This window comes from Mus musculus, chromosome X (genome assembly GCF_000001635.26).
Source record: "Mus musculus strain C57BL/6J chromosome X, GRCm38.p6 C57BL/6J".
NCBI lineage: Eukaryota > Metazoa > Chordata > Mammalia > Rodentia > Muridae > Mus > Mus musculus.
In genome coordinates this window covers 6,926,483-6,939,835 of record NC_000086.7, presented here as the reverse complement: position 1 = coordinate 6,939,835, position 13,353 = coordinate 6,926,483, and the positions used below count along the sequence as shown (strand labels likewise).

Sequence of the window (13,353 nt, the reverse complement as noted above, 5' to 3'; positions counted from 1 at the left end):
TGGAAGCACACTGATGTATGCAGCCCCTGGAAGCACGACACAGAAATCTAAGCTGGACTCACCTCTCCTCCCTACCATGCATTCTGCTTTCAGTTTGGCATTTCTGTGGCCTCTTTCTATTTATGGGGCACTTGCTGTTGTAGTAATAGCTAGTGCCAGAAATGTGTGGCAAATGAATGGGCAGGGTATGGACAGGGAGGTTATGGCCAGTTAAAACATCATATAAGAAAGAAACAAATCAATAGCGACAAATAATTTGTCCTGCTTTACAACTTAAGACAATATGGCATGGTTAGAAGCATGTGCCAAATAAGGGAAATGGGAATTATTGAATGGGTTTCACTTCATTTTTTAAAAAAGCTCTATACCTATTATAGTTTACCCCAAAGGCCCATGCATTTTAGGCTTAATTCTTAGACTGGTACTATTGGGAGGTAGTAGAACATTTAAGAGGTATAACCTAGTCAGAAGTACTCTGGTCTATTAGGGCCCTTGCCATTGAGAAGGATTGTGGGTTCTTAACCACTCTCTTTTTCATTTCCAGTCATGAGGCAAACAACTTTAGTCTACCTCATGAAAAAAGGGAGCAAAGTTTCCAAAACTATGAGACAAAACAAAGCTTTCTCCTTGTAAGTTGATTTTCTTGGGTGTTTGTTACATTAATAGAAAGCTAATATAGCCCCTTGCCCAAACTACTCTTTTTACTGCTATACTTCCTCAAGCGGAGGAATAATCAACAAAGGAAAACATGACTTGTACCCATCTCATCTCTGTGACAGGCTTTCTTCAGATACATGGTTATTCTTATGCACTTTGAGTTCTCTAGTCTCATTTTGATGTGTACACATGTGTGGGGTCTCACAGGTCCTATAGGAAGGACAATTTCAATTGTCATTCTGAACTCAGTGTCATTCTCAGCTCAACCCCTGGGAAACATGGGAGGTTGGCCTCTTGCTGTTGCTGCTTAGGTTTTCTTGAAGGTCATAGCTTGGGAATTGAGCCTTAGGAAGTTAATTTGAATAGTAGGTAGCTAATTTGGATGTGAGCTCAGAGTCTTCCAAACTTCTCCCTATTTCCTGCTATTGTCTTCATGGTGAAGGCAACATTTAGAAACTTGGGATAAGGACATCTCTGAAGAGCTCTCTCTTTTCACTTGTAGCTGTATCAGGTATAATAAGAACACCTTGCATTTGGTTGGCCAAGTCTTGACCCAGAAGACATTGACTGAAAAGAGAAAGACTTTCATCTAAAATATGGTAGTCCCTATGGAGTAGCATAGCACATACAGTAGCATATTCAGGTGACAAATACTGGACGACAGCAGGAATCAACAAGCAAGCCCGTACTTACAATGATTACATGTCTCTAGTACCCTGGAACCAAATACAAGCTGTGGCCATATTCAAAAGAGAGGTTTTCCCTCCCATACTCCAACCCCCCTGCACTCACCAAGTTTTCATCCAGGAAAGCTTTGGTGTCATCGTAGAGCCCTTTAAGACTAAATGTAACATCTACTGCATCAGTTCTGCTTAGAGTCTGAGAGGAGAAGAAAGGAAAAGAATAGATGGGAAAGGACAAGATAGAGGAGCTGGTTAGTAAGCATGCAGCTGGCTTCTCCATAGGAAGGTAGGAACTGTCTAGTAGGACATGGCTGTAGGTGCAAAAGTAATATTAAAAACAGAGCACAGCTGGCACAGCATGAGCATCGACCAGTAGGAATTGACACCAAGTGTCAACTGATACATCTCTATTGGTGTGCCATGCAAAGTGACACACTACAGAGCTTAGCTTTTGGCATCAATGATTGGATACAGTGGGTAACAGGAAAATAGGACATTTACAAACTAGAGGGTAAATTACAGGAGACTTATCCCTAGGGTAAAACTATCTTTCCCATGGCAGGTAGAAATAGGTCTAACCATAAATATCTCTTCTTGAAACTCATGACTTTTGGACCTCCTTCAACTAGAATCTGGCCTAAAAGTTAATTCACATTTGAACATATTCTTATCCCATTGTATTTTTTATCTAATAGTAAAGTTCTCTCTCCTCTCCCTCTCCCCCTCCTCTCCATCTTCTCACTTCATCTTCCACCCTCTGTACTTCTACTCTGTCCCTTCCTCTCCTTCCCTTTGCCTCTCCTGTATGTACATTCATTAGTGCACGTGTGCATGTGTGTGTGTGTATTTACATATGTCAGGGATCATATCCAAGGCCTCAGGCAGGATAGGCAAGTTCTCTGTCACTAAGCTACATTCCCCAAATCTAAATTACATTTTAAAAGCAATCCTCAAATCTTCTGGCAGTGAGTACTGGCAGGGGATGGCACATCTAATATTAAATGTCTGATCTGGAGCTGTCAAGAGGGAAATAAAAGCATCTTGGATCTCTGGTTCCAATGACAGTTATAACTTTACACAGGGTGTCGACTAGAATGGGGAAGGTCCAAGGCTATGTTTGTTTCCATTTATTAACTATTTCTCCCTGAGGCTGGTGTGGTGGCTAGCTACCAGGAACAAGCAGTGCTTCTCAGGATGATTAGATATGCTTTGGCATTCCCCAGCACTGCCTTGGCCTTGTAATAATGTAAGGAGTGCCTGCATTCTTATGCACGCTATCACTTTATTTTTCAATTTTTGTGTGGTCATATGTGTATATGCATATGTACATGTGTGTGTGTGTGTTTCTGTAGAAGCCAGAGATAGCTGTGAGGTGTCGTTCTTTCTCAATTGCACTTCACCTCATAGTTTTGAGATTTGGCTAGACTGGCTGGCTAGAAAACCTCTGAGATCCTTCTTTGTCTGCCTTCCAGAGCTGGGATTAAGATGCATGCTGCTGTGCCTGACTGTTGACGTGGGTGCTGAGGATATGAACTCTGTCACTCATGGCTTGCAGGAGAAGCACTTTCCCTACTAATCCATGGCCTCAACTCCATGTCTAGCATCAGCTTTCTACCATATGACTTGCATACGCTCCACATTTACGTTTTCTTTTGCTTCCTTTCTGACCCCCTGTCCTATAAAGTCTGGAGCTTTTATGTCCTTTGCTTATTTTCTCCCCTTACCTCAATGGGAATGCAGGAAGCTGCGCCTGCTTCGTTACCACTGTCTTGGCTATAGAACACATCATTCAGTATGTTAGCACTGGCATTCACAGAATCCATGAGGACAGACACGTGCTGGTGGACCTTGCTTAGGTCAGTAAGTCTGAAATAAAGCAAAGACAGATAGGTGAGCTCATTGCTATGGATTTAAGAGGTGAGGAGCTGGTTGTTTGGAACACGGATCAAAATGAAGATCTTCAGTACTGGCTTTGAACTCCCTCTCCCCTCTTGCTATTTCTGCTCTTCACTAGGCATTTAGGGATGCTGGCAAATGTTTTTATTCTTCTGTTCATCTTAGTTTAGCTTGGCTTTAGATACGAGGAACTTGAATAGGATAAGAAACAAAGACGGGGAGCAGAGCTAGCTCTTGCTGAAACTTCAAGGGCTTTCTGAGAGTTAAGGGCAAGCATAAACATCATTTAAAATGCTTATTTATCCCGCATGCATGCACGTGTGTGTGTGTGTGTGTGTGTGTGTGTGTGTGTGTGTGTGTGTGTGTGTAGGGCAAGTTTCAGGAGTTGAATCTCTTGGTTTACCATGTGTAAACTCAAACTCAGATGGTCAGGTTTAATGACAAGTACCTTCACTCTATGAACCATTTTGCTGTCCTGGAATAAACATTATTATTATTATTATTCCTGGGTCTTGGAAAGCAGAAAGAAATAAAAATTCATCTTTAGCTCTAACAAGGACTATGAAAGATAGCTTATTGCTCCTCACAAAGAGTACTTCTTTCAGGGATTGTCAGGGCCCTAATTTTCAGCACATAGATTCCTTTCTGAGGTAAGGTCCCCAGTAGTCAACAGAAATCAACTGTCTCTCTCTATCCGCTTTTAGTTTTCCAGCCCTGTTTTAAGTTCATTCCTCTTACCTGCTAATGAGGTTTTCTGCAAGCCGAGCCAAGTGCTGCATCTGGGCATACTCTCCATCAGAGAGGCTGTCTTGAGATTCCTGGAAATCCAGGTGGGGTGGTTGGACAGCTTGGATTTCAGTATGCTTAGATTCCCAGGTTTTCATTGAGTTCTCAAAGTCCTAGAAATGAATATAGTGGCAAATTGTAGTGACTGCTGTAGCTATGAAGACACAGGACAGATTTGTGTATAAGTATAGCATTTTGTAGGTAATATGGAGTATAGGTGATAAAGGAGAGTGAATATTTCCCTCTTCATTACCCAAAGCCCCTATATTATATAGCCTTTTAGTCAGTGTATCTTCACTGTAAGGTATTTCAGCTTTCATTATTGGTACACTGGCTCATGGGACACCAGTCTTGAATTAGGCAAAATGTCTATCCTCTAGAAGGTCAGCTATGAGGACATGGTGACTGATACGACAATGGAATGCCTTTTGTGCTCCACTCTTTATGTGTATATATTATATATATAATTATATATATAAATTACACACACACACACACACACACACACACACACACACACACATATATATATATGTATGTATAATTTTCCATGTCTGACTCTATTGTGATGAGATTTAGAGTCAGACATGGAAAATTTATTTTTCAGTCATGCTTTTTCATTTACTAGTTATGTGATAATTTGAAGTTGTTGAAGCTCTCAACGTGTAAATAAATGCCTCTTCCTCATAGAATTCTTTGGGGGGACTTATGCCAGGTGATATATGCAATGTGCCCAGAGCAAAGTTGGCATTTCATTAGGTGGACATTGCCTCCCTCTCTATTGGTATTTTTATGTTCACAATTCAAAACTATGGCCTCCAAGCCCTGAACCAATGATCAATAATGTGCCATCTGTGCCATTATTGTGCCTTTTTATTTAGCAGAAGTTTATGACATCTGTGAATATAATATTTTAAGGAATCTTATAGGAGCCCCAAAGAAAACATATTCAATACAGGCACTGTCATTGAAAGAGTATATTTCCTCACCACCAAAGGGTTTTAGCTTTCTGTGCAGTATAGGTTGAAGGACATTGTTGGCAGATAGACAGTGTCTTTTGGGAAGGGTCTTGGGCGTTTAGGAGTAATCCCTTTCTATTCAGTTCACTGAATTTGATATGATGCCTAGGAGATGCACTTCTATCATTCAAGGTCCTGATGCAAGGGACATGCAGAGCTCATTTTGGGGAATTCTTCTTGACTAGAAATGTGATAGCTATGAATGAGGTGACATAGAAACTCAAGTAGAACTTTTCTCTTACCCTATCTCTCATCAACATCTGGGCAACATTCTTGTATTTAATCTTGATAAGGCCTGGCTTCTGAATCCAGGCTTCCCCATCCACTTGCACAGGGACACCGTCTTCACCATCAATAGTTATTACCACCTCATGGCACTACCAGAAAAAAAAAAGAGAGAGAGAGAGACAAATTAGGAGACTAGTGTGGATTAATCTGGTATTGGGTCACAATGTGAATGTGTATTTGAAGAGACACTGGCAAAAGATATGAATCAGATAATCCCAGGGAGGAGCATGTATTACCTGTGAGCTTTTTGCTTCTTTGGTCCCTGCCACCTCTACATTCAACAACAGTCACTACCTTACTGCCTAACAGAATGCCTACTTCCTCTACCCAGGAACTCTTACACGCAGGAAATTGCTAGGATTAGCTCATATTCTTGGGTTATAGCTGGGAAATTTACCCCATATTTGTATCCACCCAAACCTTGCCTACCTGCGCAATTCGATGTTGTTGCAGGTTGACGATACGAGACATGGCCATCTGCACAGAACCAAAGATTGCCACAACCTCTAGCTTCCCATCATTGATTGCAGGGACATCATATTCCTAGGGAGGAAGAACCATGTTACAATTCTTCCAAGAATCCATACTTTGTCTATAATAAGTAAATGTGCTCTGAGGACTACTGGAAACATTTTTTCTAGCACACGAAGAAGTGAGAAAATTATACTGAGAGGGAAAACTAAAATAAGGATTGGAGAAGGGAATTATGATTGTAACACATTTGAACTCCTTTGGAGATCAAAACTCATTCCAATTTCTTCCCTGTTCAACGCAGCATCACAAATCCCTAAGATCAGTTTTATTGGTTTCATGGACTTATATGAACTCAGAGCATAGAGCTAATGGCTCCTTTCTAAGGAGATGTTTTTACTGACATACTATCTTGGGCTAAAGAATATAGCCTCCTGGGTAATCTGCGTATTTTTCAGGTCTTAGAAAGTCAAAACCCAGGTATCACTTGACATAATTCTAGGGTTCTTGTGCTCTGGAATGACACCTGTTTTAAAATGCTGATCCTAAACAGACTGTTAACAAGAGTCCAGAGCCTACCTCATCTTCCCTCACTGTCAACTTCCCATTCCAGCCAGCCCCATTCTTTCCTTTCTGAGACAACTGAGCAGTCACTCCTCTTGCCCACCCCATTCCTCATTCCACACTCACTGTGGTTGCTCTGTTTCTTCCCCAAAAGTTGACGCCTCCAGCGTAGCTCGTAATGTTGAGCACTACGATGCCTTGAAGGTTTGGCAAGGAGACAGCTTCTCCATCACACTAAAAGAAAAGAGTAGCTCTTATCGCCTGGCTTTTCAGATATAGAGATGGGGAAGGGCTTGGTCTTCTTTGCATACTATCATTTCCTTATGTATGGAATAGAAATCAAAGCTTGTGCCTTGTTCCCATGGCTGCAAGTTAGGCTTCCCAGAGTTAAATTTTAGAAGAACAAAAGATACAGTGGAAAGGAGGCTTCCAATGTCACAAGATTTCCTTTCTCCATGCCCTTTTCTACTAACCTCGAGGTGTATTCGCTCTTCCAATTTCCTGTAAGAGCGTTGCAGTAATTCCTTGCTTCCCAGAAGACCATACCATATTTTGTTCTTGAGGCGGCTACTACAGAGAGAGAAGAGTAGAAAAAGGTAATGAGAAGGTGAGTGATATAGAGGTGGGTGGATGGGGAAAGACAGGAAGGGGAAAATATCTTCTTTCTCAACTGCCTATTTTTGTTTTTTTTAATACAATACTTTAAATTTATTCTTTGAGAAGCTCATACGTACATATAATGTATTTCAGTTGTATTCATCTCTTATCCTCTGCCCAACCAATTCTTCTTGGAGACATTTGAATTTTCTCATCCTCCTTGGTACGTTGGCCATGCTCTAATGTACATGTGGGCAAGACTATTTGGATGCTGTGACTTATTAAAAATAAATAACTTTATTTTGAATGATGATATTTGATAGTCTGATATCTCAACATCCATTTTATTTAACTAGCTTAAGACTGCAACCTGGATGAAAACACAGGTTTATAGGCAATAATTCATTTAAACTAAAAAAGAAAACTGGTACTTTAATATGATAAAAATTATCATATTTCTTGGATATGTGGGAATTCACAGAAATGCTTTTTAAAAGAAACAAGTAAGGGAAATAAAAGAATTATGATTTGTTTCTCATAATTTTCTGAAGGCACAAATAACTAAGCAAATTATTAAAAAAAAACTAAAAGGAATTATGTGAAGATGAGAAGGAATAAAATTTCTCATTTCTGACCAGAATTTGAAAATTAAACTGCTTTATAGTTATCGGTGCAAATATGAGTGAGGGGTGAATTTTTTTTTTTTTTTTGGTTTTTCGAGACAGGGTTTCTCTGTATAGCCCTGGCTGTCCTGGAACTCACTTTGTAGACCAGGCTGGCCTCAAACTCAGAAATCCACCTGCCTCTGCCTCCGGAGTGCTGGGATTAAAGGCGTGCGCCACCACGCCCGGCCCGAGGGGTGAATTTTTGATGCAGTAATAAATGTCATGGACTAGAGGTACAGTGCTCACCTATATTATGTATGATAATTCACTATTACATATTTTACCAAGAGCAGAAAAAAGAAAGATCAGTATGGAACTAGACATTATCTCATAAGGAGAGACAAATACTAATGATGCTGTTTTGAGCAATATGCTTTATCTAAAGGTATAGAAACAGTGTACTTTATCTCATAAATATGAAATTTCTTACATATTAATCTTTGTGTATTTGGGATAGAGAAAATATGGACAGGCAAGGGATAACGGGAGACTTTGGATGGAGTTAAGAATAATGAGGTGTTATTAACTATAGAATCTCCTATAAAAACAGAGAACTTATACTTCCTAAAAGGGTTGAATATCATTTATGAATTTTTAACATCATAGAAATGAGCTATTATAGGTAATGTTTTAAAATGTACAAGGCTAATGCAAAAATTATTTGTATTCTGAAACCAAAAAGCTTTAGGGGAATTTTAATTTCATCATCTATAAAGTCAGAAGCTTAATTATATAGAAATGCAAATATACCCAGAAAAATATTCTGTAAGATAATTAACTAATAAGCACACGGTTGGGAGACTTTCACCTCCCTATCTCTAAAGTGACTCCAAACCTCCCTTTTTAATGGGGTGTGTTACTTGCACAGGATGGACAAAACGGTCAGAAAAATGGAGGGTCCAGAAACAAACCTTTACATTTATGGTCAACTGATTTTTTTAAAAAAAGATGATAACATAATTAATTAGGAAAATGATAACTTCTTGAAAAGATATGGTACTGAGATAAATGAGGGATCTGTGGTGGTTTGAATACAAATGCCACATATAGGCTCATATATTTGAATGGTTAGTGAACAGGGGGTAGAACTCTTTGATAGGTTTAGAAAGATTTAGGGGGTATGGCCTTGTTGGAAGAAGTATGTCACTGGGTGTGGGGCTTTCAAAAGTGCACATCTGGCCCAGTGTGTTTCTCTTTCTCTTGGCTGGTGGATCAGGAACTCTCAGCTCCTTCTCCAGCACCATGCCTGCTGCCATGCTCCCTGCCATGATGATGATGGCCTAAAGCTCTGACACTGTAAGCCAGCCCTAATTAAATAATTCTCTTTATAAGAGTTGCCTTGGTCACTGTCTTTTCAGAGCAATAGAACAGTGGCTAAGACAGTATCTTCATGGGAAAGGATGAATTTAGACCATTAGCTCACAGCATACACACAGAAAAAAATCACTCAAAGTACATCAGTGACTTAAATGCAAGAGTCTAAACAGTATAAATTTGGAAGAAAACAACATTTTCTGACCTTGGGTTAGATTCGTATAATACCAGAGACATGGTCCATAAAGACCAAAAACAATTAACTAGGCTTTATAAAAAATTGAAAAAAATTATACTTAAAAAGATATCAATAAGGAAATGAAAAGACACTAGTAAATTGAGAGAAACTATTATAGTTCATCGTCATCCCAGGCCTTTTCTGAGCAAGAGATGCTAGTGGCAGTGGCAGAGGCAGAGGGAGGGTGGTCCTTTTAACTTATACTTTCAATTTATAAGAACTCTGAAGTTGCCTTAAGATGTATCATTAGGATAAATCTACCAGAAGGTACCAGGCAGACCAACACTCATCAGTGGGTCTAGAGGACCCAATCTGCAACACCAGAAAACAATAGAAACATCCTGGATACTTTATAGTAGTCCTGCCAAGCAAAAGCAGATTTGGAACCCTCATTAGGGCCCAGTTAAACTCTTAGAAATAAAGTTCAATGCAATCAGTTCTCAACAACAGTAACAGAAATCCTCCAGGGTAATCGATGGAATGGAAGTAGAAATATATGAAGCCACGGTGATTATAAAACAGCCTAGCTTTCTGGATGCACTGTTCCCACTAGGCTAGTCTTAGAACCTATGGATTTTACTTCCCGAGGACCTTAGTCTTTCAGTTGCTTGTCTGATAGAGGAATATTTATGTGTCCTGTGATTGTGTGTGTTTATCCAGAGAGCTGAGCATCTTCTCCTTACTTGTATTGTTCTGGATGTTCTTCTCTTCTGGAATTAAACTCCAGAGAGATTTTTGCGTCTAGTCCAATTCCAAAGTAGTTGTTCATGACACACTTTTCTTTGAAGCGTCTGAAATTAGACAGGGAAGAAGGCAGACAGTAAAGCAGGAAAGGGATGCTACTACCATCAGGCATCAGACAGCATCCACATAATGAAAAATAAGTGAGGGAAGGCTCCTCTCCTGGGACAACCATATGGTTTCTGGGAAGGGATATATAGATGTCCATTTGTGCCCAAAAGTAACCTGACAGTTCTGAGAGAGAATATCCGGTCAGCCTGGAAGCTTTAGTGGGATTATGGCTCATATCAAAGAAGCATAATTTGTAACCTTAGTTGTATTTGTAGGCCCCAGATATGAGTCATGTCTTTCGACTTAGAATGGAATACTCTTGGGCTTATCCCCTAACTAATTTTGGAGTATCTTAGTTGCAGATATATTTTGGTTATTAAGTCTCCATTACTAGTGTCTGACTCCTCCCTGGCATTTTCACACCAGAAAACAAAGGTTTACATATTTTACATTTGAGAGGAGACACTGGTAAAAGAGGGTATAACAACAATGACAATGATGCTGAAACAAGTAGTTTATACTTTCTTGCATTCATCTAGGGTATCCATCTCAAAACTAGAACATCCCAGAGCTAACACCAGCCTATATAAACTATGCGTGCTCCTTCCCAATTTTGCATCCAAAAACATCTCAGTTGCTTGGAATAGGCTACAGGAGAAGGGTTTACACCAGGCATAAGCCAGGCAGTCCTTTTGCACAGCTGCTGTTAAGCTTATGAGAACCCACAAGGCAGACCTGTAAGACCTCAAACATGAACGAAGTGACAGGTTGGGATCAGGGGAGCTGTTGGCAATGTAAGAACGACTTTCTTCAATTAATGATTTAAGAAACACTTGCTAGTTGAAAAGGGCACAGTTTGGCTGTTTCAGGCACAGGGAGATTTAAACCAATCACTAAACTTGCATCACCTTTGCCTCCCTCAACCACAGTGAGAATTTGGAGTTTCTCTGACTAATGTCTTACCCCACTGATCTAGCAGAACTCAAAATGACTGCATGTGGTAGAATTTGGCTGCTGGGATATTTCAGAGAGGTAGGACAGGTGAGATAATTGTCCTTGGATTTCCTATCAAGTCCCTTACGTGACTAGTTTCTTTTGTATCCTCAACCGTTTACAGTTAAAAGTAACACTGAGATAGTAAGTCCTCTGAAATAACAACATTTATTATGTGTTTTCAATGCATATAGCATTTAACTATGAGTATCAAGTGCAGCTCAGTGCAAGTCCTTTTCATATCTAAACTTAACAATCAGAATTGGACCCTGGACATGGCAAGAGGGACAGAACCACCATTAAAAGTTCATAGAACTACATACTTACATCGTTTCAGGTGCAATGTGTAAGTGTTCTAAGTCAAGGTTATCTAGGTCTTCATTTCTCAGAGAAGGTATAGAACATAAGATGTCACAACGAGAACCTAAACACAATAAAACATCACCTTGGAGACAGATGCAAACAGGAAGACTTTCTCCCCACCAGTAATCCACCCTGCTTTCCCTGCAAGTGAGGAGCAAGGATTCAATGCCTTTCTCCTAAATAGATTTCAGTTTTCTCACACCACAGCAGGCCCCTTAGACTCTTTTAGATGGACAGGGACTTTCATTGTGCTGAGCTGTTTGCTGGCTCTCATCAGGTCAGTATTTTCAAAGTGTCCAACAGTTATTGCTATTGACATTGGCATGGAACAATGTCGAGTTTCTGAAAAAGACTGAGGAATGTCCACTAGAGAGTGGGGTCATGTGTGAAGGCAGATGTATGAAAATGAATTTTTTCCTTGGAAATTAGGTGGCAGTGCTGTAGAGTAAACTAAGAGAAGAAAGATCCTTACGGTGTCTAGGGCTCTGATCATAGTCATCTGAGTCGTCGTCGTCTCCGTCTCCCAGGAACAAAGATGAAGTAAAGTTCTTAACTGATAAGCTCTGTCTGCTTTCTTCATCCAGAACTACAGAGAAGTGGAGGGAGGGGAGGGGGTGTGGAAGAAAGGAAGTAGAGAAGGATGGAAGGTGGGTCACATTTATCACACAGTTTCTGAGCACATATATGTAGGTAGACAGTGAGACTACAGTTTTCCTTCACGATTCTGCTTGTATTCCCACATTTTTTTTTACCATATCATTTCCAAGTCTTTTTAAGATCTGTGCTGTTTTCTTCATTGTTCTTTTTCTGTCACCCACACAGCACACATTGTTGTGAGCAGACACTTGGGAGGGGTGACATGAATATCGGGGCCATTATTTCCTTCTATCCCATTTTGTTAGTTCATATACTCACATACTATGTGGATACATGCATGTGTGATATGTGTGTATGCAGGATGTATGTATATGATGTATGTGAGTGCAGGTACTTGCATGCCATAATACACATGTGGAAGTCCAAGGACAACTCCAGGAATCAGTTCTCATTTTTCACCTTGCTAGAGATAGGATATATCTTCTTTTTTTCTTGTTATATACACTAGGCTAGCCCATAAGCTTCTAATGATTCTCTTGTGCCTCTTCTTCCCATTCCTTCAAAGAGGCACACTGAGTTTAGAGATGTGTCTGTTACCACATCCTGCTTTTATATGGCCTCTGAGGATTCAAACTCAGGTTGTTAGCTATGCTCAGCAAGTGCATTACCCACTGAGACATCTCCCTGGCCCATTACTGGTCACTGAAATGTCTCCCCCAATCCTCCGGATATTTGAGAGACTCCTATCTTTTTTTGTCAGCCCATGTGTGATACAGCTCATGTGTTCAGCTTGTGCCAAGGCTCATATGGTCATTGACTACCTTACTGCCAAGTCCTTATTTGTCCTGTGACTACAAACTATTACCTTTCAATTTAACATTTGCTGAGGGAACAGTCTAACGATGGGTTGTCATGGAGCTATGACCAAGTCAACTTAATTTGATCTTTATCACTACATAAATAGAGACAAAAATTATTGTTTAATTCCTGGAAACTATAGAAACTGAGAGAAAGTGATTAATTATTCCACAGTATAAAAGGGAGATGTACATTCTCAGAGACATGGCTAAGGTTTCTCCTAAAGGTATCAAAGCAGGGACAGGTACCATGGATAACCACCAAAGGCTAGCAGGAAAGAATTTCATGTCATATGAGACTTCTGCTCAGTTCCAATAGCTCAGTTAGAATACACTTTATCATATAGCATTTTTTAAATTTATTTTTCAAAGGCGCATTGTGTAGATAAAGAGGTCATTAAAATTACTACACGAGGAACTTGTGGAAGTGTAAAACGTCATACCCTGCTGGAAGTTTGGGGACTGTCAAGAATTCTGGGTGACTGCAGTCACTGTCACGTCAGCAAGACCCTTCTCAGGCTCTGTATGCCTGATTACTAGTGCGCAAGGCATGCAACGATGAGCACCACACAA

The 13,353-nt window shown here is 40.0% G+C and overlaps 1 protein-coding gene across 1 annotated transcript in view; it reads right to left on the bottom strand.

The window, feature by feature from the left end:
- Dgkk (diacylglycerol kinase kappa) overlaps positions 1 to 13,353 on the bottom strand; it is a 169,058-nt gene that overhangs the window by 8,528 nt on the left and 147,177 nt on the right. Inside the window, exons 16-25 of the mRNA NM_177914.3 lie at positions 11,799 to 11,912; positions 11,291 to 11,387; positions 9,862 to 9,969; positions 6,838 to 6,934; positions 6,491 to 6,598; positions 5,759 to 5,872; positions 5,284 to 5,418; positions 3,975 to 4,135; positions 3,065 to 3,206; positions 1,450 to 1,536 (exon numbers count right to left, since the gene is read on the bottom strand). Coding sequence (NP_808582.3) covers positions 1,450 to 1,536; positions 3,065 to 3,206; positions 3,975 to 4,135; positions 5,284 to 5,418; positions 5,759 to 5,872; positions 6,491 to 6,598; positions 6,838 to 6,934; positions 9,862 to 9,969; positions 11,291 to 11,387; positions 11,799 to 11,912 — 1,163 coding nt within the window. The remainder of the gene's footprint in view (positions 1 to 1,449; positions 1,537 to 3,064; positions 3,207 to 3,974; positions 4,136 to 5,283; positions 5,419 to 5,758; positions 5,873 to 6,490; positions 6,599 to 6,837; positions 6,935 to 9,861; positions 9,970 to 11,290; positions 11,388 to 11,798; positions 11,913 to 13,353) is intronic.